Source organism: Lithobates pipiens, unplaced genomic scaffold, assembly GCF_037356315.1.
Source record: "Lithobates pipiens isolate NorthernLeopardFrog02 unplaced genomic scaffold, aLitPip1_a1.2 Scaffold_18, whole genome shotgun sequence".
Classification (NCBI taxonomy): Eukaryota; Metazoa; Chordata; class Amphibia; order Anura; family Ranidae; genus Lithobates; species Lithobates pipiens.
Genome location: NW_027507758.1, coordinates 417,638,557 through 417,665,127, shown reverse-complemented (window position 1 = coordinate 417,665,127; position 26,571 = coordinate 417,638,557). Strand labels below are relative to the sequence as shown.

General features: G+C 44.6%; 1 protein-coding gene across 1 annotated transcript in view; it reads left to right on the top strand.

The window, feature by feature from the left end:
• SEC62 (SEC62 preprotein translocation factor) overlaps positions 1-26,571 on the top strand; it is a 91,877-nt gene that overhangs the window by 25,481 nt on the left and 39,825 nt on the right. The window contains exons 2-3 of the mRNA XM_077488007.1: positions 2,457-2,565; positions 19,455-19,560. Of these exons, the coding sequence (XP_077344133.1) occupies positions 2,457-2,565; positions 19,455-19,560 (215 nt within the window). The remainder of the gene's footprint in view (positions 1-2,456; positions 2,566-19,454; positions 19,561-26,571) is intronic.

Genomic DNA, 26,571 nt, shown 5'->3' with positions numbered 1-26,571 from the left:
TAGAAAACACCTGGGAGCCAGAAATCTTGCAGATTGATAGCGGATCCAATACTTATTTCACTCATTAAAATGCAAATCAATTTATAACGTTTTTTAAAATGCGTTTTTCTGGATATTTTTTTGTTGTTATTCAGTCTCTCGCTGTTAAACTAAAGCTACCATTAAAATTATAGACTGGTTATTTTGTTGTCAATGGGCAAACATAAAAATCAGCAGGATATCAAATACTTTTTTTTCCCCCTCCCTATACAGTACCCATTGCACTGGATATAGTTCCTGTCCAGCCGCCCGTCCATTGCCTATGCTATGCCTTACCTGGTGGAGTGATTCTCTGTACCTTAATTTCCTCAGTAAATGCTGAGGATTGAGGGAGAGACTAATGTGAGGTGGCTGAGAGGGCACAGGCTTGAAATCCCTCCCTGAGACGGCTGGCAGCGCACAGGCAAGCGACACTAATAAGACAGCACACTACTACTCTGGAATAAAGGCAGAGTTCCCAGACTCCCCACTGTTGCTTATGGTCATTATCATTATATGATCACAGCACAACAGGTGCTCTATGGTTGTTGCTGTTGGGTATGGACTTGCTTTGGCTGTGCGTTTTCAACCTGTAACACTGAACAATCATAACAGTCAGTAACCAACAGCAATGACCATAGAGCACCTGCTGTGCTGTGATCCTATAATCATCATAAGCACAGTGAGATGCTAATTTAAACCCCTTTCACACCGAGCCGCCTAGGGCGGCAGCAGTAAAGTGACGCTATTTTTAGCGCCGCTTTACCATCGCTTTAGCAGCGCTATTTGGCCTCTAGCGGGGTGGTTTAACCCCCCTGCTAGCGGCCGAAAAGGGGTTAAATCCACCCACAAAATGCAGCCGGATCGGCATTTTGATGGTGGTATCGCAGCACTGCACCATTGATTTCAGTGGGAAGCAGCGGTGGAGGAGCGGTCCAAAGAAGCTGCTGGCAGGACCCTTGGGTTTTCACACTGGAGTGAATGGAGCGTTTTTTTTCAGGCGCTATGCAGCTGCTATTTTTAGCGCCGTAGCACCTGAAAAATGCCTGCAGTGCAAAAGGGGTCTTACATTTGAGTTTGGGGGGTATTTTTCCTGGAAAAGATATGTTAGTGTAACTGGTAATACTCATATTCCGGTTGTTGTTTTTTTTACTGTTTTTTGACCAGAAGATGGAGTAAGCATGCTATGACAAACAAAGCACTGAGATATTCTCCAATCGCACAGCTTGTATGATGGGGTCTAAAGAAACAACTGTTTTATCCAGAACAATTAATATGCTTCTTTCTGGCAATCGGCTTTTTATTGTAAAGTCTTGTTTTGTTTTTTTTAAATAACAAACATGGTATACTTACCTCCTCTGTGCAGTTTGTTTTGTACAGGGCAGCCTGGATCCTCCTCTTCTTAAGTCCCTCTTCACTGCTCCTGGCCCCTTCCTCCCGTCGAGTGCCCCCACAGCAAGCAGCTTGATATGGGGACACCCAAGCTGAGTCACAGCTCCATTTGTCCACTCGGACACGGAGCCACGGCCCCGCCCACCCCCTCTCTCCCCTGATTGTCTGAGACACAGGCTGTCAAAGTCAGTTAGCCAATCAGGAGAGAGTCCCGGATGGCTAAGAAACTAGTGGGCATCGCTGGACAGAGAGGGTGCTCAGGTAAATAATTGGGGGGGCGGGGGGGCTGCTACACACAGAAGGTTTTTTATCTTAATACATCTTAATGCGTTATAACTCCTTTAACAACAAAACCTACAACTGCTACATATATAAAAGTTAGCAATCTTCTTAAGACCCTGTTTTACACTGCCAGTGTTTTTCAGTCGCTACAGCGCCAAAAATAGTGCCTGAAAAAAGCGGCTCCATTCACTCCTGTGTGAAAGCCCGAGAGCTTTCACACTGGAGCGGTGCGCTGGCAGGGCGTCAAAAAAAAAAGTCACCGCTCCTCCACCACTGCTTCCCATTGAAATCAATGGGGCAGCGCTGCGATACCGCCAGCAAAACGCCACTCCAGTGGCGTTTTGTGGGCGGATTTAACCCCTTTTTGGCCGCTAGCGGTGGGGTTAAAACCGCCCCAGTAGCGACCGAATAGCTCCGCTAAAACAACGGTAAAGCGGCACAAAAATAGCCTGTAATCTGTCCCAAAAAATCTCATGTTCTTTTTTGAGTTTAGGGTGTTTTTCAGGCCTTTTGCTTCAGGTGCCAAAACGCTCAGATGTGAACAAGTTCTATTGAAATGAATGGGATTTTGCTTGTTGGGCATTTTTTCAGGCGTTTTGTGAGCTGGAAATGCTCAGGTGTGAATGCAGCCTTAATTGACTATTTTTAAAACAAATTTTGGTTGATCTACCAGTTCCAGTAAGAGAGAGATGATGTGGTAAATTGAGACTTGTAGTTTGAAATGTACAACTTTTTTAACAGATTTAATTTGTGTTTTATGTCAGGAAGTCGGTGAGCCAACCAAAGATGAAAAGGCCATTGCAAAGTACTTGCGCTTCAACTGCCCTGCAAAATCAACCAACATGATGGGCCACAGAGTGGACTATTTCATTGGTAAGCATTTTGAGTTGGTGTAAAAGGTGCACAGCTAAATGTAATGTTAAGACTTGGACCATGTTTGCTGTGTGCATTTCATCTTCATAGGACTTCTTTGTGTAAATTGCCCCCTGAGGGTCAGTTTTTAGAGGGTTTTTTTGTTTTGTTTTGATTCTAACTTGGGTACTGCTGTAGGGCACCGGGCCATCCTGCAGGTTTTTTTTTATGCATTAGGGTAAAACGTTTAGGCTTTAGAACCACTTTAGGTGCGCATTAACTAGGGGTGCAACGGATCAAAAAACTCACGGATCGGATTGTTCCTCAGATCAGAGTCACGGAACGGATAATTTTTCGGATCAGCAAATAATAATTGAATTTTCAAAAACCTGTGAAAATTCCACCACCATATAGTCCCCACTGTAATATCCACGTCATCTCCCCCACTGTAATGGACATCTCCCCCACTGTAATATTGACTGAGCATGGCTGGGTATCACAGAGTATGGCTGGGTATCGCCGACTATTGCAGGGTGTGGCTGGGTATCGCCGACTATTGCAGGGTGTGGCTGGGTATCGCCGACTATTGCAGGGTGTGGCTGGATATCGCCGAGTATTGCAGAGTGTGGCTGGGTATCGCCGAGTATTGCAGAGTGTGGCTGGGTATCGCCGAGTATTGCAGAGTGTGGCTGGGTATCGCCGAGTATTGCAGAGTGTGGCTGGGTATCGCCGAGTATTGCAGAGTGTGGCTGGGTATCGCCGAGTATTGCAGAGTGTGGCTGGGTATCGCCGAGTATTGCAGAGTGTGGCTGGGTATCGCCGAGTATTGCAGAGTGTGGCTGGGTATCGCCGAGTATTGCAGAGTGTGGCTGGGTATCGCCGAGTATTGCAGAGTGTGGCTGGGTATCGCCGAGTATTGCAGAGTGTGGCTGGGTATCGCCGAGTATTGCAGAGTGTGGCTGGGTATCGCCGAGTATTGCAGAGTGTGGCTGGGTATCGCCGAGTATTGCAGAGTGTGGCTGGGTATCGCCGAGTATTGCAGGGTGTGGCTGGGTATCGCCGAGTATTGCAGGGTGTGGCTGGGTATCGCCGAGTATTGCAGGGTGTGGCTGGGTATCGCCGAGTATTGCAGGGTGTGGCTGGGTATCGCCGAGTATTGCAGGGTGTGGCTGGGTATCGCCGAGTATTGCAGGGCGTGGCTGGGTATCGCCGAGTATTGCAGGGCGTGGCTGGGTATCGCCGAGTATTGCAGGGCGTGGCTGGGTATCGCCGAGTATTGCAGGGCGTGGCTGGGTATCGCCGAGTATTGCAGGGCGTGGCTGGGTATCGCCGAGTATTGCAGGGTGTGGCTGGGTATCGCCGAGTATTGCAGGGTGTGGCTGGGTATCGCCGAGTATTGCAGGGTGTGGCTGGGTATCGCAGAGTATTGCAGGGTGTGGCTGGGTATCGCCGGGTATTGCAGGGTGTGGCTGGGTACCGCCGGGTATGGCAGAGTATTGTCTGCGTATCGCTGGGTATGGCAGAGTATTGGCTGGGTATTGGCAGAGTATGGAGGGATGGATGTGACTGCAATTGTCACAAAGCAGCTCTGTGGGCACTACAGATCCAGCCACAGCGCTGCTGCCATCCGATCTCTCCCCTCCACTGTACAGATCTGTACACAGAGGGGAGAGAGGAACCGACGTCATGTCATGACGCCGGTTTGTTTACAAGTGATCGCTCCGTCATTTGTTGGAGTGATCACGTTAGGTCTGCAACTAAAGATTATTTTCATAATTGATTGCCCGATTATTGTTTCCATTAATCGATTAATCGGTTAATAACCTTAAAAAAAAGTGTGGTGTATAATTTTGTTAATATGGAAAGTTTTAAAGGCAATTTATTTGTAAATATAAATAACCAACTATATGGTTTTGGAGCAAAATATCGAATCCACTCTGAGAATAACAGATAGAATAGATATACTGTATATATTAGAGGGGATATATACTATTAGAGGAGAGATATACTGTATATACTTAAGCATATATAAAAATTGTAACTTAAATAAAAAGTCCACTTTTCACATATAGCAGTGCATGCACACTTTTCCCAAAAAGTAAGTTGATTAAAGTTCTATTTAGTGTCCAGAAAAAATGGTGCTTGATCTATCAGTTCCTATTGTGATTTAGGTACAGCTTCCACCATGTAGTACACCACTTGTGGTTCACAAACGATCCCCCTTTGGGGATGCACTCACCGAACACCTGAAATCATAAGCCTTCACAATGCCATTACACACTTCTTCTTTGGCCACTAGATGTCTCCCTTATTGGAATTCGGTTTTATCATATAAAAGAGCAGAAATGTCCAAACATAGCGTAATACTGTTTAACACTATTTATTATAAAAACCCAACATATAAATGCGTACCAAATAGAAAAATGTTCAAGCATTAAAAAGTACTGTGCCTTATCCTACTGGTTCTGTTGCGCCCGAGGAGAAACGATCGCTTTGCTACAAACAGCAGAAGCTTCACTTCCGCCTTCCTCAGCTTGCTGGAACGCAGGGATTGAGGCGCACTCGTCACTTCCGGTATCGTTTCTCCTCGGGCGCAACAGAACCAGTGGTTTACTACATGGTGGAAGCTGTACCTAAATCACAATAGGAACTGATAGATCAAGCACCATTTTTTCTGGACACTGAATAGAACTTTAATCAACTTACTTTTTGGGAAAAGTGTGCATGCGCTGCTAAATGTGAAAAGTGGACTTTTTATTTAAGTTACAATTTTTATATATGCTTATGTTTCTGTGGTTTTAAAAGCAGCAGCTTTAAAGTTTTAAGTTTTTTATGTAAGTGGGGCACCACTTATGTACTATATTTAAGTTTGCATATTGGCATCCAAGAGCGTGGAGCAGTGTGCTATTTGGGCCGGCCTTTATAATTTTTAGCATCATTTTTAATACTGTATATACTATTAGAAGAGATATACTGTATATACTATTAGAAGAGAGATACTGTATATACTATTATAGGCTATATACTCTATATACTATTAGAGGAGAGATATACTGCATATACTATTAGAGGAGATGTACTGTATATACCATTAGAGAGGAGATGTACTGTATATACCATTAGAGAGGAGATATACTGCATATACTATTAGATGAGAGATATACTCTTAAAGGGTCATTCTGGTAAATATCATCAGACTCATTAACTTTAACCCCATTTTGTTACTGGCTGATTAATCGATTATGAAAATAGTAATCGATTAATTTCATAATCGATTCGTTGTCAATTAATCGATTAGTTGTTTCAGCCCTAGATCACGTGGTAAACTGCCATCGGGTATACCAAGATGGCCGCCGCTCTGGAGCTAGGCCAAAGCCGCTGCCTTTCCTAGGGCCGAGGCAGCGGAGCGCCCCGCGGATCGCGTGGCGTGCCCATCCGAACAGGTTGACCCGTTCAGATCACGAATCGGTGACGATCTGTTGTACCCCTAGCATTAAGCATTTTGTCATCTTTTAACATCTCTAAGCTCATATAAAAGAGGCCTCACAGTTGTCGCTGGAGCAGGTGTCCCCCTTGGGAATTTTTCCCTCACCTCCTGTTCCTGTGACAAATATAAAACTTTGTATTTACCAGCAACCTCTGATCTGATGATAGTGGTCACTAGGACAAATAGAGAGGGTGATTCTTCTCTGCGACTACGTACAAAGCAACAAATAACTGACAGGTTATGACCCTTTCCCACTCTACCTGAAACTTAAAGTTTTGCCTAGAAATATACTTTAAAACCCATTTTGCCAGTAGTCTGCTGTTCTAAAAAAATATATACTTTTCTGAGCAGTGTGAATATCCAGGCCTGGTGTTGAGTCCCACCTGCTATAAGACTTACTGTATCTCACAGAGTGGAAGTTGTACAGTACAAAGTCATTTAACCTGAAGCTGCAGTATGTGTGAGGATCTTGTGCAATCAAGGCAGCAGTGGATTAAACAAAGCTAAAGGTAAATTGAGTAGTTTAAAGGATTTAGCACTGCTGCAGTGTTTTCTGTGTAGAATTGCAAGCTCGGAAATCGATTTCACTTTGCCCAGAGTTGTTTATTTTTTATTTTTTTACCCTATATTTTTAAGCGTTAGTTTTATGATTCCATTAAGGTTTATCCTTGTGTGTATACAGTTGTGCTCCTAAGTTTACATACCCTGACAGAATTTATGATTTCTTGGCCATTTTTCAGAGAATATGAATAACACAAAAACATTTTTCACTCATTGTTAGTGTTTGGCTTTATTATCAATCAACTGTGTTTACTCTTTGTAAATCATAATGGCAACAGAAACTACCCAGATGACCCTGATCAAAAGTTTACATACCCCAGTTACTAATACCATGTATTGCCCCCATTAACATCAATGACAACTTAAAGTCGTTTGTGGTATTTGTGGATGAGGCTCTTTATCTTCTCAGATGGTAAAGCTGCCCATTCCTCTTGGCAAAAAGCCTCCAGTTCCTGTAAATTCTTGGGCTGTCTTGCATGTTTGAGATCTCCCCAGAGTGGCTCAATGATATCGAGGTCAGGAGACTGAGATGGCCACTCCAGGAACCTTCATTTTATTCTGCTGTAGCCAATGACAGGTCAACTTGGCCTTGTGTTTTGGATCATTGTCATGTTGGAATGTCCAAGTACATCCCATACGCAGCTTCCTGGCTGGTGAATGCAAATGTTCCTCCAGTATTTTTTGATAACTGACTGCATTCATCTTGCCATTAATTTTGACCAAATTTCCTGTGCCTTTTGTAGCTCACACATCCCCAAAACATCAACGATCCACCTCCGTGTTTCACAGAAGGAATGGTGTACCTTTCATCATAGGCCTTGTTGAATCCTCTCCAAATGTAGTGTTTATGGTGGGGACCAAACAGCTCAATTTTGGTCTCATCACTCCAAATGACTTTGTGCCAGAAGGTTTAAGGCTCATCTCTGTGCTGTTTGGCGTATTGTAAGTGGGAAACTTTGTGGCATTTGCGTAGTAATGGCATTCTTCTGGCAACTCGACCATGCAGCCCATTTTTCTTCAAGTGCCTCCTTATTGTACATCTTGTAACAGCCACACCACATGTTTTCAGAGAGTCCTGTATTTCACCTGAAGTTATTTGTGGGGTTTTCTTTGCATCCCGAACAGTTTTCCTGGCAGTTGTGGCCATAATTTTAGTTGGTCTACCTGACCGTGGTTTGGTTCTAACAGATCCCCTCATTTTCCACTTCTTGATTAGAGTTTGAACACTGCTGATTGGCATTCTCAATTCCTTGGATATCTTTTTACATTCCTGTCCTGTTTTATACAGTTCAACTACCTTTTCCCGCAGATCCTTTGACAGTTCTTTTGCTTTCCCCATGACTCTGAATCCAGAAACGCCAGTTCAGCACTGGATGAAAGATGCAAGGGTCTGTCAGAAATCCAGACACTCATTGACCTTTTATACACACACACCAATTACAAGCAAACAGATCACAGGTTACGATGATTACCCTTAATAGCCATTCAAACCCCTTTGTGTCAACTTGTGTGCATGTTATCGGGCCAAAATCACCAGGTTATGTCAACTTTTGATCAGGGTCATTTGGGTTGATTGATGATAAATGGCTTCAGCCAAACACTAACCAGGCATGAAAAATGTTTTTGTGTTCTCATTCATATTCTCTAAAAAATGGTCAAGAAATCATAAATTCCGCCAGGGTATGTAAACCCATGAGCACGACTGTGTATATGTGTGTGTATATAATATATTAGTATCTCACAAAAGTGATTACACCCCTCACATTTTTGTAAATATTTTATTATCTCTTTTCAGGTTACAACACTGAAGAAATGACACACAATGTAAAGTAGTGAGTGTACAGCTTGTATAACAGTGTACATTTTCTGTCCCCTCAAAATAACCCAACACACAACTATTACTATCTAAACCACTGGCAACAAAAGTGAGTAGTCCCCTAAGTGAAAATATCCAAATTGGGCCCAATTAGCCATTTTCCCTCCCTGGTGTCATGTGACTCGTTAGTGTTACAAGGTCTCAGGTTTGAATGGGGAGCAGGTGTGTTAAGTTTGGTGTTATCGCACTCACACTCTCATACTGGTCACTGGAAGTTCAACATGGCACCTCATGGCAAAGAACTCGAAAAAAAAAAGAAAAATATGACAAATAATTCTTGCCCTACATAAAGATGGCCTAGGCTATAAGAAGATTGCCAAGATCCTGAAATTGAGCTGCAGCACGGTGGCCAAGACCAGCTGTTTAACAGGACAGGTTCCACTCAGAACAGGCCTTGCCATGGTCGACCAAAGAAGTTGAGTGCAGATGCTCAGCGTCATATCCAGAGGTTGTTTTTGGGAAATAGACGTATGAGTTCTGCCAGCATTGCTGCAGAGGTTGGGGGAGGGGTTAGCCTATCAGTGCTTAGACCATACGCCACACACTGCATCAAATTGGTCTGCATGGCTGTCGTCAGAGAAGAAAGCCTCTTCTAAAGATGATGCACAAGAAAGTCCGCAAACAGTTTGCTGAAGACAAGCAAACTAAGGACATGGATTACTGGAGCCATGTCCTGTGGTTCAGATGGTGTCAAGTGTGTGTGGTGGCAAAGGCAAAACTGAGGAGTACAAAGACAAGTGTGTCTTGCCTACAGTCGAGCATGGTGGTGGGGGTATCATGGTCTTGAGCTGTATGAGTGCTGCCAGCACTGGGGAGCTACAGTTCATTGAGGGAACCATGAATGCCAACATGTACTGTGACATACTGAAGCAGAGCATGATCCCCTTCCTTTGGAGACTGGGCCACAGGGCATTATTCCAAGATAACAACCCCAAACACACCTCCAAGATGATCACTGCCTTGCTAAAGAAGCTGAGGGTAAAGGTGATGGACTGGCAAAGTATGTCTCCAGACCTAAACCCTATTGAGCATCTGTGGGGCATCCTCAAATGGAAGGTGGAGGAGCGCAAGGTCTCTAACATCCACCAGCTCCGTGATGTCGTCATGGAGGAGTGGAAGAGGACTCCAGTGGCAACCTGTGAAGCTCTGGTGAACTCCATGCCCAAGAGGGTTAAGGCAGTGCTGGAAAATAATGGTGGCCACACAAAATATTGACACTTTGGACCCAATTTGGACATTTCCACTTAGGGATGTACTCACTTTTGTTGCCAGCAGGTTGGATATTAATTGCTGTGTGTTTGAGTTATTTTGAGAGTACAGCAAATTTACACTTATACAAGCTGTACACTCACTACTTTACATTGTAGCAAAGTGTCATTTCTACAATGTTGTCACATGAAAAGATAGAATAAAATATTTACAAAAATGTGAGGGGTGTACTCACTTTTGTGAGATACTGTATAATTTTACATATAAATGTATACATTTTCCCCCTTAGTAGCTTAAGTCTGACATCACAGACCCGCTTCAGTCTCTTGAGAGAATCCCGACAATAATTTTGGGACCCACCCAGATTCCTGACTGGCAGTTTGTCAGTCTCTTGGCATGCTGCTCCTACCTGATGCTTCAGTGTGCGCTGGAGGGGCAGGGCAGAGAGAGACGATTATTGACAGTCGCCACTCCCTGCTCAGAGAGGACCCAAGAACTGGGCGACCAGCGGTCACATGATCGCCTAGTTCTTGGGCTTAGAGGTGGTGGAGAACAGCTGCATCATCGGACTAATGCCCACCCCCCGGTGAAGGCAGGGCGGGAGTTCCTCTTCCTGCATCCGCTGTCACATTTCAAGTTCGATGCAACTGTAAATGAATGAATGAACTAGAGGTTTCATCTGCCACAATGGACTGCGCTGTAGCTGATGAGCGCCCTCATTTTTTATTCACAAGCCCTGCAGCTTTCAAACTAACAGCCCATATGAAGGTACAGGCAGAAAGCTGTAGGACTTGTCTGGAGGAGCCTGACATTGCACCATGCACATACACAATCGCAACGGCCACAAACCAACCACGGGAACTGTTTAATCTAGTCAATCTATCAATGAATCCAGTGTGCCTAGAACCCCCAGAAAGTGAATCCCAGGATTACTGTGACAAACTGTCGGATTTTTTCATCAATAAAGTCAAAACCATCAGGGAAACAATCTGTCAGAAGAAAAGATCAGACCTCTGCCAGAAAACACATAGAGAGGATGTCTGCACCAACACTCCCCAACCGCCAAGATTTTCACTATCCCCGATTACCGCGGACACCGCAAAAAACATCATTAATAAACTGCGTGACATTACCTCACCTATTGACATCATCCCCACTAAACTACTGAAAGAATGCTCCGACATCGTGGCTCCAACCATAACCCACCTCATAAACAGATCATTCATCGAAGGGATTGTTCCCAGCATACTCAAACAAGGCATTGTCAAACCTCTACTCAAAAAACCAAACCTGGACCCTCAGGACCCAAACAACCGCAGGCCAATTACAAGCCTCAATACCATTTCCAAGATCATGGAGGAAGCAGTAGTACATCAACTACAACTCCACCTGGATACTAACAAACTCCTGGACCCGCTGCAATCAGGCTTCCGCCTGGGTCATTGAACAGAAACAGCACTCCTGAAGATCTGGGATGACGCCCTCGAAGCAGCAGATGACGGAGAGCCGAGTCTCCTCGTACTGTTAGACCTAAGTGCAGCGTTTGATACAGTAGATCACAACACTCTACTCGTCCACCTCACAGAAGTAGCCGGAGTCCAAGACATAGATCTCCAGTGGTTCGCGTCCTTCCTAGGAAATCGGTCACAGACAGTGAAACTAGGAAAATACTTCTCCGAATGTCGGGCATTCACCTGCGGGGTCCCTCAAGGCTCTCCTTTGTCACCCGTTCTCTTTAACATTTACATCCGCCCACTGCTCCAAATCATCAGATGCTCAGACCTCTGCTTCCACTCTTACGCTGACGACACACAACTTTATTTAAGGATCAATGGGGAAAAAAGATCACCAACAACAACTTGAAAATTGCCTCAGATTAATAGAGGACTGGATGACCACCAACTCCCTCCAACTGAACGAATCAAAAACAGAGCTGCTTATCTTGCACCCAAATCATAAACCCGCAACCAAAACCCCCTGGTCTCCAATAACTGTCTTTGGGCAGGCTATCTCTCCAAAAACCAAAGCCAAGAGTCTTGGGGTTATATTAGACGCACAAATGTCAATGGATGCGCAAATAGGAGCAGTAGTCAGGGGATCTCACCATCTGCTGCGCATGCTTCACAGACTCGTCCCTTTTATCCCAAAGAAGGACAAGGCAGTGGTAGTTGGAACAATCATCAATTCGCGACTGGACTACGCAAACTCGCTTTACATAGGATTACCTCAATATCAACTTGCGCGATTACAACTTATCCAAAACACGGCGGCAAGGCTGATAACAGGAAAAAAAACATGGGAATCCATCTCTCCTTCGCTGAGGAGCTTACATTGGCTAACTGTAAAAAATCTTATCACGTTCAAAACCCTTTGCCTCACCCATAAATGCGTACATAGAGAAGCTCCCCAATACCTAATGGAGAAAATACATCATTACACACCAAACCGCAGTCTTCCATCTGCTAACAAAAACCTCCTCCTCGTGCCCAAAGCCCGGTATAAATCCAAGGGGGATCGGAGATTCGCTGTCCAAGGGCCCCGGCTATGGAATGCTCTACCAATCGACATCCGTCTGGAAGAAAATCACCTGGCTTTTAGGAAAAAACTTAAGACCTTCCTCTTTTAGCTGATGACCAAAGCTCGCCACAGCGCCTAGAGGCGATTCAGTTCGCATTGTGCGCTATACAAGTATTTCATTCATTCATGCGATCCACTAATTGCAGGCTCCTTGGGAAAAAATAATAAATGCACCTTTTTTTTTCTGCAAAAATATATGCATTTTATTCCCCCCCCCCCCCCCCCAAAAGCTAACTTAAAGTATTGGTTACCCTAAAAAAAAAAACACAGATCCTGTTCCTATGAATAACAGCACAGTGCTTGTGCTGTGTAATTTGACCCCTTCTACCACCTAAAAAACCCGATCTTGCCTGGCTATACCCTCCCCCCTGTAAACTGACCATGGTATATCATAGCTCCTGAGCCCTGACACTGTGGTCAGTTTACGTGCCTCCGTCAGCCGCAGACTTGCTCTGTCCTCCTCTCTCCCTGCCTGTCTGTTCTGTGTCAGTGCCCATCCCCTCCCCTCTTGCTGCTAATATAACTACAAAAAAATCTTCCCATCCCCTCTGTAACATAACCTTATGTGTCCCTGTGCTTGTGTTATATAAAAAAGAACCCCCCCCCCGCACGCTTACGTGAGTGACTCCTCCACTCTCTCCGGGAGACGCTCTGATATAGGTACAGATCAACAGCTTTTTTATTTAGCACAGGCAAAGGGATACATAACGTTATGTTACAGAGGGGATGTTGTTTTTTTTTTTTTTGTACTGGGTTAATAACCACTTTTAAATATGTTGTCAGAACTTTCTCCCTTTACACACAAGGTGCCTAGTGTTTATTCTTCTGAATGTTCACTGTTCATGCAAGCATGCATTGATTTTGGGCACTGTGAGCTGGCCTGGAAGTTTAACAATCTGGCAATCCTGAAGGTGTCGAGCCTTTTAGAATTGTAACTCTCTGCTGTCTTTTGTAAGGAGTGTCAAATTTCTGCAGCAAGCAGATTTTCCCATAACTGAGTCTATTTAATGTTTTTTTTGTTTTTTTTCCCCCTCCAAAGCAATACAAAAGTAAAAAAAATAAAAAATCTGTGTGTTGTGTTTATCTGCCTGACATTGAACTTTAATCCTTGTGTTGTGTAATGATGCTCATGCGTGCTTTGATAAATTATAGATTTATTTTCCAAACTGTATCCCCCAATAGGTATAACCAATCTATAGTCGATAACTTATGATATTGAATAAAACAAACAGGGAAGTAGATTTTGATTGATAGTTAGACAATATGATTGCATTTAAAATTTTTAATTGATTGGAAGGAAAGTTGTGCCTATTGGATTGTTTACCAATTTAATAATTCAATCGAATCACACATCGTTTGGATAATGGCCAGCACAGTGGCTAAGTGGTTAGCACTTCTGCCTAGCAGCATTGGGTCGTCGGTTGGAATCTCAACCAGGCAGGTCACTTACCTGTCTGGAGTTTGCATGTTCTCTCTGTACCTGCGTGGGTTTCCTCCGGATAATCTGGTTTCCTCCCACACCCCAAAGACATGCTAGTGGGTAAATTGGCCCTAGTATGTATAAATGTTAGTTAGGGACCTTATTCTGTAATCTCCATGAGGGCAGGGACTCTAAATGTACAATATAGGACAATGGGGATAAGGTCACGATGAAAGGTTTCTTCATATGTCAATCCTCCGTGGTTTATATCCTCACTTGCCCATGTAAACTATTATATGTCGGTGAGACCACCCAGAAAATTAAGAACAGAATCGCTCAACATCTTAGCACAATAAGACATGAACAACCAGGTCTGCCAGTGTCCAGGTATTTTTTAGAAAAAGGACATCGAGACTCAGATCTGAGATTCATGGTGCTTGAGGAAGTTCTCCGAGACAAGATAGGATACTAAGGCTTAGACCAGCCTTTTTCAACCTTTTCAACAGAGGAACCCTTGAAATAGTTCTCCGGTCTGAGGGAACCCCTACTAAAAATTAGAAATCTACAACTCATGATACATTAGTGTGATGCTCAGTGGGAAGAAAGGTCCCTACACTTGTGGTCATTGGGAAGAATTACCTCCTTACAGATAGTTAAAAAGATCAATGGTGTGAGTGGGAACTTATCTGGGAGGCAGAAATTGCCCAATGCTAAAGGAACTCCTAGCAACCTCTGGAGGAACCCTAGGGTTCCACAGAACCCTGGTTGAGAATCACTGGCTTAGACAGAGAGGTTTGGTGGATTAATAAATTAGGATTCCTATATCTGGACGGAATGAATAGGGATTGTGATTAATACCTATTTTTATAATGATCAGTTAGCGATTACATTGCATGTTTCTTTTCAGATAGAATGGAACCTTGGTGGACGGGAGACATGGGATGCATCATATGCCGCGTACACACGATCAAACAAGCGGGTGGAAAAGTCCGGCAAACTCAAGTCCGCCAGACAATTCCCCCCGTGTGTAGCCTCTGGCATATTTTTTGACCCGAAAGTACGGCGGACTTAGAAGTTTTGCACTCCAATCTTCCCGCCGGACTCGCATTTCGGCGGACATTCCGGCCGTGTGTATGCCAGTCCGCCGTACTTTTGAAATGAGCAGACTTTTCCCGCCCGGAGAAAAGTCCGCTCATTTCGAGCGCGTCTCCAGGTAGGCGGGGCCCGCAAAGGAGACGCCGCTGGCCCCGCCGCCTGGTATGGACTTAAAGGGGAACTCCAACGCCGAAAAAAGTCCACAACAGACCCTTGTCCGAGCACGCTACCCGGCCGGCCAGGAAAGGAGGGGCGAGCGAGCGCCCCCCCCCCCCCTCCTGAGCCGTACCAGGCCGCGTGCCCTCAACATGGGGGTACCTTGGGAAAGGGGGGGCCACGCGGTCCCCCACCCCAAAGCGCCTTGTTCCCATGTTGATGAGGACAAGGGCCTCTTCCCGATAACCCTGGGCGTTGGTTGTCGGGGTCTGCGGGCGGGGGGCTTATCGGAATCCGGGAGCCCCCTTTAATAAGGGGGCCCCCGGATACCGGCCCCCCACCCTATGTGAATGAGTATGGGGTACAATGTACCCCTACCCATTCACCTGTCAAATAAAGTACAAAAAAAAACACAACACACAAGATAAAATAATTTATTGCACAGCTCCGGGGGTCTTCCGTCTTCGGGGGGTCTTCTCGCCGGACTCCTCCGCTATCTTCTTGTAGCTCTTTTACTAGCGGAGGAGCCTGGCATTCTTCTTCGTCACCGCGGCCTCTTCTTCCGACTTGGGGGGTCTTGTCCCCTTCTTCGGTTCTTCTGCCGGGCCACCGCGCCTTCTTCTAGCTCTTTTACAGGCGGTGGCCCGGTCTTCTGTCGCCGCCACCTTCTGTTCTTCTCTTCTTCTCCTTTTGGATCGAGTCTGTCTGCTCAGTTGTAACCTCGCTCCAGATGGAAGACTTTTTAGTCTCCATCGATATAAAGTATGCGTATTTACACGTACCTATCTTTCAGCCTCATTAGAGGTTCCTGCGATTTGAAATAGAGGAACGTCATTTTCTGTTTGTGGCTCTACCCTTCGGACTTGCTACAGCTCCCTGGGTGTTCACAAAGGTCCTAGCACCAGTACTGGGTCTTTTAAGGGCCCAAGGGATCCTTTTGCTTGGGTATCTGGATGACCTCCTGCTCAGAGATCATATTACAGGCTCTAGAACAGAGCATAATATGCACAGTGCGGTATTTGAAAAGCTTAGACTGGATCAGAAATACCAAAAAGTCAGTCTTGAAACCAGCTCAAGGTCTAAAGTATTCAGGTCTGATCCTAGATACGGTCCAAGCAAGAGTATTCTTGCCACTCGCAAGGATCTGTGCTCTGAAGAATCAGGTGCATCAGATAATGAGTACCAGACAACTCTCCATTCGGCTCTGTATGAGTCTTCTAGGAAGGATTGTATCCTCCTTCAAGGCGGTGCCCAATGCCCAGTTTCATTACAGGCCAAGCCCTGGATTATCCAATGTTCTTATCTCCTCGGGCATGCTTAAGCCTAAACTGGTGGTTCCAGGAGCAGAACCTGCGAAAGAGAAGATCCTTCCTCCCGGTAACTTGCTGGATAGTACTGACTACAGATGCAAGTCTCTCAGGCTGGGGAACGACCATAGAGGGTCTCACAGCTCAAGGGAAATGGGCAAGGACAGAACAGATCCTGCCCATCAACATACTGGAATTACGGGCAGTACGACTGGCTCTACGGTCATAGACAGTGGAGCTTCAGAACTGCCCTATCGGAGTTCAGTCCGACAATGCCACTGCAGTGGCCTATATAACCCACCAAGGCAGTACCGGGAGTCGAATAGCTCTGAAGGAGGTGAATCACATACTAGCCTGGGCAGAGGGACATGTGCCGATTCTATTGGCAGTCCATATCCCAGGAGTTGAGAACTGGAAGGCAGATGATCTCAAACGTCAGTAGATCGGCCCGGGGGAATGGTCCCTACAACCAGGGGTGTTCTAGGAAATTTGACAATGTTGGGGATGGCCAAAGGTCGACCTACTGGCATCCAGGTTTAACAACAAGCTACAGCAGTTTGTGTCCTGAACAAGAGATCCTCTGGCAATCGGAGCAGATGCTCTGGTAGTTCCATGGAGCCAGTACTCCCCGGTTTATGCTTTCCCTCTGATCCCTCTCCTTCCACATTTGTTGCGCAGGATTCAGAGAGAGGGAGTTCCAGTCATTCTGGTGGCACCAGCCTTGCCCAGAAGGCCCTGGTTCCTGGAGATTGTGAGACAGACAATAGATTGGGCATGAACACTTCCACGGCACCCGATCTAAAGTCTCAAGGTCCTATATTCCACCCCAATTTGCAGTCTCTAAATTTGACAGCGTGGCCATTGAAACCAGGGTGTTAAAGGACCGTGGCATCTCGGGACCAGTGGTGTCTACCCTAGTGAATGCTAGAAAAGCTGTCGTTTTAAAAGAGGCCTTTTAGCCTACCATTCACTGGTCCGAACCTTTATGCAGGAGGCAACTCGCTTGCTTCCCTCCATTAGGTCACCTATGCGTCCTTGGGGCTTGAACGTGGTGCTATCTGTGTTACAGAAAAAAACATTTCAACCTATCAAGGAAATTCCATTAGACTTGCTGTCACGCAAGCTAGCCTTCCTGGTGGCTATCACCTTGGCTAGAAGGGTGTTGGAGTTGGAGGCCCATTCATGCAGGGAACCGTATATGATCCTTCACCACGACAGTATCGTGTCATGACCTGTTCCATCCTTTTTGCCAAAAGTGGTGTCGGCTTTTCATTTAAATTGGGACATTGTTTTGCCTTCTTTTTTCTCTCAGCCTGGTTCAGCGGAAAAAAGAGACGACTGCACTCCTTGGACATTGTCCGGGCAGTCAAGGTTTATTTGTCTAAGATCCGAGGATCAGACTCGATTTTTGTTTTGCCAAAAGGACCCTAGAAAGAGCAGTCAGCTTCCATTGCCAATTGGGTCCGTCAAATGGTCATTCAGGCCTACGGTCTGAAATATAAAGCTCATTCTACCAGGGGTGTAGGAACCTTCTGGGCTTTACGCCATCAGGTATCTGTGACTCAGATTTGTAAGGCTGCTACCTGGTCTTCAGTGCATACGTTCACAAAATTTTATCAAGTAGATGTTTGAGCAGCCAAGGAATAAGCTTTCAGCCGCAGTGTACTGCAAACTGCCGTATTAGTTCTGATGGCTATTGTTTGTTTGGCAGGGTGTCTCCCTCCCCTCAAGGCTTTTGCTCTGAGACATGCCAGCAGGTAATGAATATATATATATATATATATGTGTGTACCATGATGTGTATATAAAAGAAAGTAGGATTTTTTTTGTTGTACTTACCTGTAAAATCCTACTTCTTTTTTTTTTTTTTTTTTGAGGACATCATGGGACAAAGAGATCCCTCCCCTCTTTTTTGAGAAGTCAGTTCTTGCTACAAAACTGAAGTGCTTCCTGTATGGGAGTGGTTATTTAAGGGATCACTTCCTGTCTAAAGACATCAGTGTCTTAGTTCTTCCTCCACAAATCTTCTACTTCATGAACCACTTAAATAATGCAGATCACAAAAGCTATTCTAACACCCTCCTCAACCTGGCATTACATGTTCACCTTTTACTGACTTTTTTGCCAAATACATCCAAAAGAGTAACAGCATTCTCAGATGACTCATTGCAGCATTTAGCTTTGTTCACTACCCACGCATGCGCAGTTTGCTCTTTTGTTCACCAGAGAACACTAAGCCACAAGACAGAGCAGACTACACATGTACGGATAGAGAATGAAGCCAAGTGCTGGTTCGTGGGTTTTCAGCACTAACAGGATATGTCTTTTCCATCTGCAGGGTGGAGAGAGAGCAATAAAATGAGCAGCTGAAAAAGTAAACTTTCTTTTACTAATCAGAGCATTGTGTTAATGTACTGAGAACTCTGTAATGCTTGGGGATGTTTTTGGCAAGTCAGTAATGCCCTTACCACATGAGGTGAGCTCCTTTTGGAGTCTGCCTGCTCAGTGGGAAATCTGTCCACTGATCCCTTCTGAGCAGGTGGATGGCTGGTCTGTGCCCGCTCAGCTTATGCAGAATGTACTCCGATATAATAATGAGCTCCGGCGTGTTGGCACAGCCCACGTGCAGAGCTCGCCAGGAAGTCGGCGCTGCCCTAATCACAGGCAGTGAGACATTTACCGATCACTGCAGCCACGCATCAGGACAATGTCTCACTACCTGTGATTAGTGCAGTGCCAACTTCCACAGGCTTTGCACGTGGCCTGTGCGAACATGCCAGAGCTCATCCTTACTCGGACACAGCACACTCCCCTCTATGGGCAGTCAGATGTAAATGGGCCGCCTGTCTGTTTACACAAAACTGCCTTCCAATCTGATCAGTTTTTAGCAGGTAGGATCGGATGTCGGCAAGTGTCAATGGACACATGTCTGTTGACACCCACTGCTCCATAGAGGAGACTAGAGGGTCCGATCGGATTCCCCTAAAAAACTGACAGAACTGTGTGAAAGGGGCTAACAGTGGCTGTCTACATCTGACCACCCATAGAGGAGAACAGGCTGTGTCTGTGTCCGCTCTGCCGGCTCAGCAGACAGATTGCCGGCTGGGCAGACAGACTCCAATGGAGCTGCCCTGTGTGGAAGGGACCTTCAAATGGTTTACAGGGTTGGAATAACTTGTGTAAAATATTTTTTTATTAAGCAGTCTTCTCTTGTTATTGCAGCTTCTAAAGCAGTGGATTGTCTTCTGGATTCAAAATGGGCAAAAGCAAAGAAAGGGGAAGAAGCCCTGTTCACAAACAGGGAGTCTGTGGTTGAATTTTGCAACAGGTATGTCTTGGTGAAAGACCCTGTTAAAGGGCTATGCACTCCTAAACCTTTTGCTGCCAGAATATATATTTTTTATGCATGCACATGTTGAAGTATACATATATTTCACGAAAACAAAGAACCTGTTGTATCATAATTGCACAATTGTTTATCAAATCAAAATTTAACATAAAAAATTACACTGAAATATATTTTAATTCAAACAAAACTAATATAATAGCCAATTAGTAAGTAAATAGACTCAAAATATGTCAAGTCTTGTTCCTGTGCAATGAGAGACCAAGCTTATTAACGTGTTTTGTTTGTGATTTTATTGTGTTATAATAATTGAAAATCAATCTTAAAAAAAAAAAATATATATATATATATATATATATAAAAATTATATCTGAATATATTAATATAATTTCAAGCCTCAAAATTGTGTAACTCTGTAAAATGGTGAAAAACAAATACCATGCAAAACACTATAAAAGCTTGTAGAGCTGATTATCAAAGTTAACAGTGAATGATATTGCTTTCACTCCTGTGTGCTGTGTTACTTAAAATGGAATTAAACTCTCCTGTAGCAGTCAGAAGTTTTATTTACATAACGGTGTTGCCACCGCCATAATGATTGCGTTTGCAGCAATGAAAGGGTTAAAGCTTGCATTCCAGCATCCTATGTTTTATTATTTTTTGTGAACCTGAAGTTAGAAGATTACATAAACTACTGCTGATACTGTATAGCAGGCACATCCAAGTACCTGCTTGCTCAAGTCGAGCTTAAGCCTCAGACAACATTATGTTATGTAGTTTACTCCTGTAGGCTTAAAGCTTGCACAGCTGTACAGGCTCCTCTCTTGTACTGAAATTACTGCACACTGTGAGCTTTTCCAATCATTGAGACTCTGCATTATATGTAGGCATTACCTAGGGCCGTCTGTATGCACATCACAGCTGCCCATCAAAGCATTTGGATACATAACTCTTCCCATGTGTCAGCCCACTGCTGAAGGTTCTTGAGAGGAGTACTGAGACATTGTGCCGTGATGTTTTCAAGAGGCTGTGTACAGCACCCTGGCAACGACTGCCACCAGCCCTGATCTGCCTGCATTGTGTAGAGGCACAGAGACCTATTATTGTCTGTCAGAGTCTAAAATAAGGTATTTTTTTTTTAAATGTCATTAGCATTTTGATGAAGGGGAACCCAGGAAGACAGAATATAAACAGACAAGCTTTAAAGTGTAACTAAAGGCAAAATTTATTTTTCTCAGTTTAAAATTGAGAAAAAATACGCTTAAATTAATTTTAATGCACACAAACACCATATAATACCCTTAAAAAAACAAAGTCAAGATTTAAAATTGCGTCCAGAAATGCATGTCCTGACCTCCATACATATTATGTTGCTGTCCTACTCACCCATGCCCATAACTGTCTCACGGGGGGGACAAAACAAATGCTGCTGTGGTGCTGGAAGCAGCATTTCTAGGGTGTTATGAAGCGTTTCGGAACTTTTAACACCAGGGAACCTCAGTGCCCCTTTACATTACTCAGTCAATGAAGTCTCTTATTAAAGCCTGGCACCTTCTGAACTCTATAATCTCTCACCCCTCTATGGTATAATCCCTTGTTGCCTGAATTTCTTAGCTTTCAGGACTCCACGGTGTGGACTAGCAAGGGGATCGAGTACCTTAATCAACTTTGTGAGAATGGTATTCTCAAGACGTTTGATTCTCTTAAAGGGGTTGTAAAGGTAAACATTTTTTCACCTTAATGCATTCTATGCATTAAGGTGAAAAAATATCTGACAGTGCCGGCCCCCCCAGCCCCTCCGTTTTACTTACCTGACCCCTCGAAAGTCCCGCGCTCGCCTCCGACATCCTCTTCGCTGCTCAGCCTGGCCGCTGATTGGCTAGAGTGGATGGATTGAAAGCAGCGCAACCATTGGCTCGCGCTGCTGTCAATCACATCCCATGATGTGGCGCGCCGGGGGCGGGGTCGAGTGATACAGTGAGCAGCTATAGCTGCCAGCTGTATCACGGGAGCGCGCTCCGCAAGTTCGCATGAACGTGAGAAGTACTTGCGGGAGGAAGTCGAGACAGCCACCGAGGGACGGGACCCCAGAAGAGCAGGTTTGGGGCCACTCTGTGCCACTCTGTGCAAAACGAGCTGCAAAGTGGAGGTAAGTATAACATGTTTGTTATTTAAAAAAAGAAATAAATCCCTTTACAACCACTTTAATGCTCAATTTGCTCTAACTTCTAACTCCGCTCTATTCCGTTTCCTCCAACTGCGCCACGCTTTCCAAATGCAATTTCGAGGCCATCCACTTACATTTGTGAAATTTGGATTGGAGAGGAATTTGTGAGACGACACCTCTATCCACAATATACAAAGCTCTCCTTCCAACTATTCACGAAGGCCTTGACAGACTGCTGGCACATGGCGGCCCTGGATATGGACTCGGAGGATGTAAAAAGTGCACTATGATCTCGGTACCACTGATGATGGATGTCTGTATACCTGGTCTGGTTCACCTAATGTCTAGAGCGATGAGAGAACTGATAGGGTTGCTATTGTTTTATGCCTGCAAGGCTAAACTGCTCAAGTGTAAATCCCCATTGGCACCTACTCTCGATTTTTGGAAAGCTGTGGTTAACGCAGCAATACCGCTGTATAAGTTCATGTATGAATCTAGGGGTTGTCCTGGGAAATGCACCAAAACATGGGTTATCTGGGTCACCTCCCCTCTCTGATTTATCTCTACTGCCCTATTGAAGGCATCTGCAGGGTAGTGTGGATTAGGTGGTGCCCTTTTTTTTGTTTACGCCTATACGAAGGAGCTGTTTTCATATTCGACATTTGACTTTGCCAAGTGAATAGTTGATAGTTTTGTTTTTGTTTTTAGGTCTTTGTTTTATCTTATAAGCCTGGGTATACCCAACCGGCTTTGTTTTGTACCTTAACCTCAAAATACTTTAATGAAGAGTATCTGTAAAAAAAAAAAAAAGATTTAAAATTGTGCACGCCTGTGAAATGGGCACTAACTACAGTGCCTAAAATTGTCCATAGGTGATACTCTAATCACCGTTTTATATGTGGGCCTGACCTACAGCGGATATAAAAAGTCTACACACCCCTGTTAAAATGGCAGGTTTCTGTGATTATTATTTTTTTTTTAAATGAGACAAATCAGATAAATCATTTCAGAACTTTTTCCACCTTTTTAATGTGACCTATAAACTGTACAACTCTATTGAAAAACAAACTGAAATCTTTAAGGGGGGAAGTAAAAATAAAAAAAAATAAAATGTGGTTGTATAAGTGTTATAACTGGGGATGTAGCTGTGTTCAGAATTAAGCAATCACATTTAAACCCATGTTAAATATGCGTCAGTACACACCTGCCATCTTTTAAAGTGCCTCTGATTAACTCCAAATAAAGTTCAGCTGTTCTAGTAGGTCTTTCCTGACATTTTCTTAGTCGCATCCTACAGCAAAAGCCATGGTCCGCAGAGAGCTTCCAAAGCATCAGCGGTATCTCCTTCAGGAGAAGGGTACAAAATAATTTTCCACAAAATAATTTTCACAGCATTAGTTATACTATGGAACACAGGGAAGAAAGTCATCATCAAGTGGAGGAAATTTGACACAACAGTGATATCACAAAGAACTGGATATCCCACCAAAATTGATGAACAGACGAGAAGAAGGCTGCCAAGAGGCAACATTAAAAGAACCGCAGGAATATCTGACAAGTAATGGCTGTGCGGTACACGTGACAACAATCTACCATATTCTTCACATGTCTGGGCTATGGGGTAGAGTGGCAAGACTGAGGCCTTATCTTACAAAGAAAAACATCCAAGCTCGGCTAAATTTTGCAAAAACGCATCTGAAGTCTTCCAAAAGCACGTGGGAAAATGTATTGAGGTCTGATGAAACCAAGGTTGAACTTTCCCCATTCATCTTTCAGGACAGCACCATAGAGAGACACTGGCCCCTCCCCTCTTAGAAAACACTGCCTTTCAATTTAATATTTAAATCTCACCGTCCCGCCGCCCCCATAGTTCAGGTATTTCCTCCGGTGCGGAGACACTGCCAAGGAGCCATGGCTGGACAGCCAGAGAGGCTGAAGCCAAATGTTTCCGGGGGGGTAATTGAGTCTCTCACACTCTTTTGGTGCAGTCAGGTAAGGCTAGGGAGCCGGTATTGCCTGTTTTAAAACTGCAGTTTGACACACCTCAGCTTCTTCAAGTGTTTGGCTGGTTGGCTGGTGTGGCCCTGTTTTCTCGCTGTAGAGTCAGCTGTCAGGGGCACGATTGACCACCATCCTCGGCAGAAGATGTCGGAGGCAGAGGTCTCACAAACTGCTTCAGGAGATAATAGCACCAGCCATGCTAAGGTAAGTGGAACCCTGGGGTGGTGTTCCCTTACCTTTCCCAATAGCTGCACAGGTGTTTCCCCTCCCAGGTGGTTGAGGGGGGAAGGGGAGTGTGTCTGGGACCCTGGTGGTGGTTGGTCCTGGGGGGGGGCACTCCTGGGGATCCTCTGTGATTTGCGCTGGTGGGATTGGGCATTTATGGCTGCTCTCTCTTTCTATTTTCAGAAAGCCACAGAGAAAAGCAAATCTCACGGTTCTAAGAAGAGATGTCCCTCTTATAGAGTCACCATGGGGGAATCCCGGACCAAGGCACTCTGTAACGCGTGCATTGAGGGGTTAATTAGGGAACAGACGGCAGAACAGGGTATGGACCTGGCAGCGTCTGTCAAGGAGCTTTCTAGCACCTTTCAGCCCTTTAAGGCACTTTTTTCTAGATTCCAGTTGCCGCAAGCTCAGAGCAATCCTTCACCAGTGCAACAGAGTGTTACACCTAGCCCAGTGGATACTCCCTCTGTTAGTGGAGAGAGACCAGGGGGCTTCTGAGAGGAAATTGAGAAGGAGCCAGACAGTGCTGATTCAGACTCCCAAGGGGAGTCGGATGCAGAGGGAGTGGATGGGGAATCCACAAGAACCTTTCGCTACAAACTTTCCCTTGACGAAGTAGAGGATCTCTTAGGAGCTATCCACACAACTTTGGGAATACAAGAGGAAAAGAAGGCGTTATCACTCCATGACCAGATGTACAAAGGTCTGGGGGAACAAAAAACGAGGGAGTTCCCGGTCCATGATGTCTTGGTCAAAGCCATCAAGAAGGAATGGCAAGGTCCTGAAAGGAAACTTTTCTTTTCAACAGCGTTCCCTTTGCAGAAGAGGAGGCTCTAGTCTGGAATAAATCTCCTAGACTAGATGCAGCCGTTTCTCAGGTTACCAGGCATACGGACCTGACCTTCGAGGATATGGGGGCTCTTTCAGACCCCATGGACAAGAGGAAGGACTCGCTTTTGAAGAAGTCCTAGGACTCGTCGCAGGGAAACCTTAAGCCGGCCATGGCGGTCACAGTGGTAGCCCGCAACATGGAATATTGGCTTACTCAAATTTAGGCACACATTGAAGCAGGGATGCCAAAAGAAACTATTTTGTCTTCCTTCCCCATGCTACTCAAGGGGGTTGTTTCAACTGAATCGTTGCGCATGTCCTCAAGGTCCTCAGCCTAATTTGGCTCGAAGGGCCTTATGGCTTAAGACATTGCAAGGGGACAGCGTGTCTAAAGTTAGACTCTGTGGGATTCCACTCACAGGGGATCTTTTGTTTGGACCAGGGTTGCAGGCCTTTTTGGATCGGACGGCCAATAAGAAAAAGGCCTTTCTACATGTCCACCTGAAACCAGTAGGTGAGACGCATTTCCTGGACCCTGTCAAGTCTCCTCATAAACATTACTATTCAGTTGGCAGTTCTCCCCCCATCCACAGTGAGTTCCCCTTAGGGGTGGATGGCTAAACTGGAGATTTGACGAGGGTGCGCTTGACTCCCATTGGATGCACCCCAATCTCTCAGCGAAATATTGTACACCTTTAAGCCGAGCATTTTTCCCAAGCTGGATACATTGCACTTACTTCTGCTAACATTAGCTCCAGGAAATTGCTGCAGAACAAAACGTATGCCCCCGGAATCTGTTGTCATTTTCCATACGAGCTAACCCATGTATTTGACAATTGCATAAGGGCACACGTTAGTTGAAACTGTTCATTTAGGATGAGCCCTTTAGCCAGACAACAAGTTATTTTGTAGTTGGATCTATGCCAAGTTACTGTAAGCTGAACTGTATTTCCTTGTTTTATTGTTCCCTGATTATGTACCCTACTGTATGTACTCTGAGTGTAATTTGAAAGTCTCAATAAACTTCTTTGAAAAACAAAAAAAGCGAAAAAGGCCTTTCCCATTAACCACTTCAGCTCCGGACCAATAAACACCTTAAGGACCAGAGGTCTTTTTGCAATTTCGCACTGCGCTGCTTTAACTGGTAATTGCGCGGTCATGCAATATTGCACCCAAACGAAATTTGCGTCCTTTTCTTCCCACAAATAGAGCTTTCTTTTGATGGTATTTGATTGCCTCTGCGATTTTTTTTTTTTGCGATATAAATGGAAAAAGAGCGAAAATTTTGAAAAAAAAAGATATTTTCTTCTTTTTGTTATAAGAAAAATCGAATAAACTAAATTTTAGTCATACATTGAGGGCAAAATTTATTCAGCCACATGTCTTTAGTAAAAAAAATGTCAATAAGCGTATATTTTTTGGTTTGCGCAAAAGTTATAGCGTCTACAAACTAGAGTACATTTTCTGGAATTTACACAGCTTTTAATTTATGACTGCCGATCTCATTTCTTGAGGTGCTAAAATGGCAGGGCAGTACAAATCCCCCCCAAATGACCCCATTTTGGAAAGTAGACACCCCAAGGAAATTGCTGATGGGTATGTTGAGCCCATTGAATATTTATTTTTTTTGTCCTAAGGGATTGAATAATGACAAAAAAAAAAAAAAAAAATTTTTTTTACAAAAAGTTGTCACTAAATGATATATTGCTCACACATGCCATGGTTATATGTGAAATGACACCCCAAAATACATTCTGCTGCTTCTC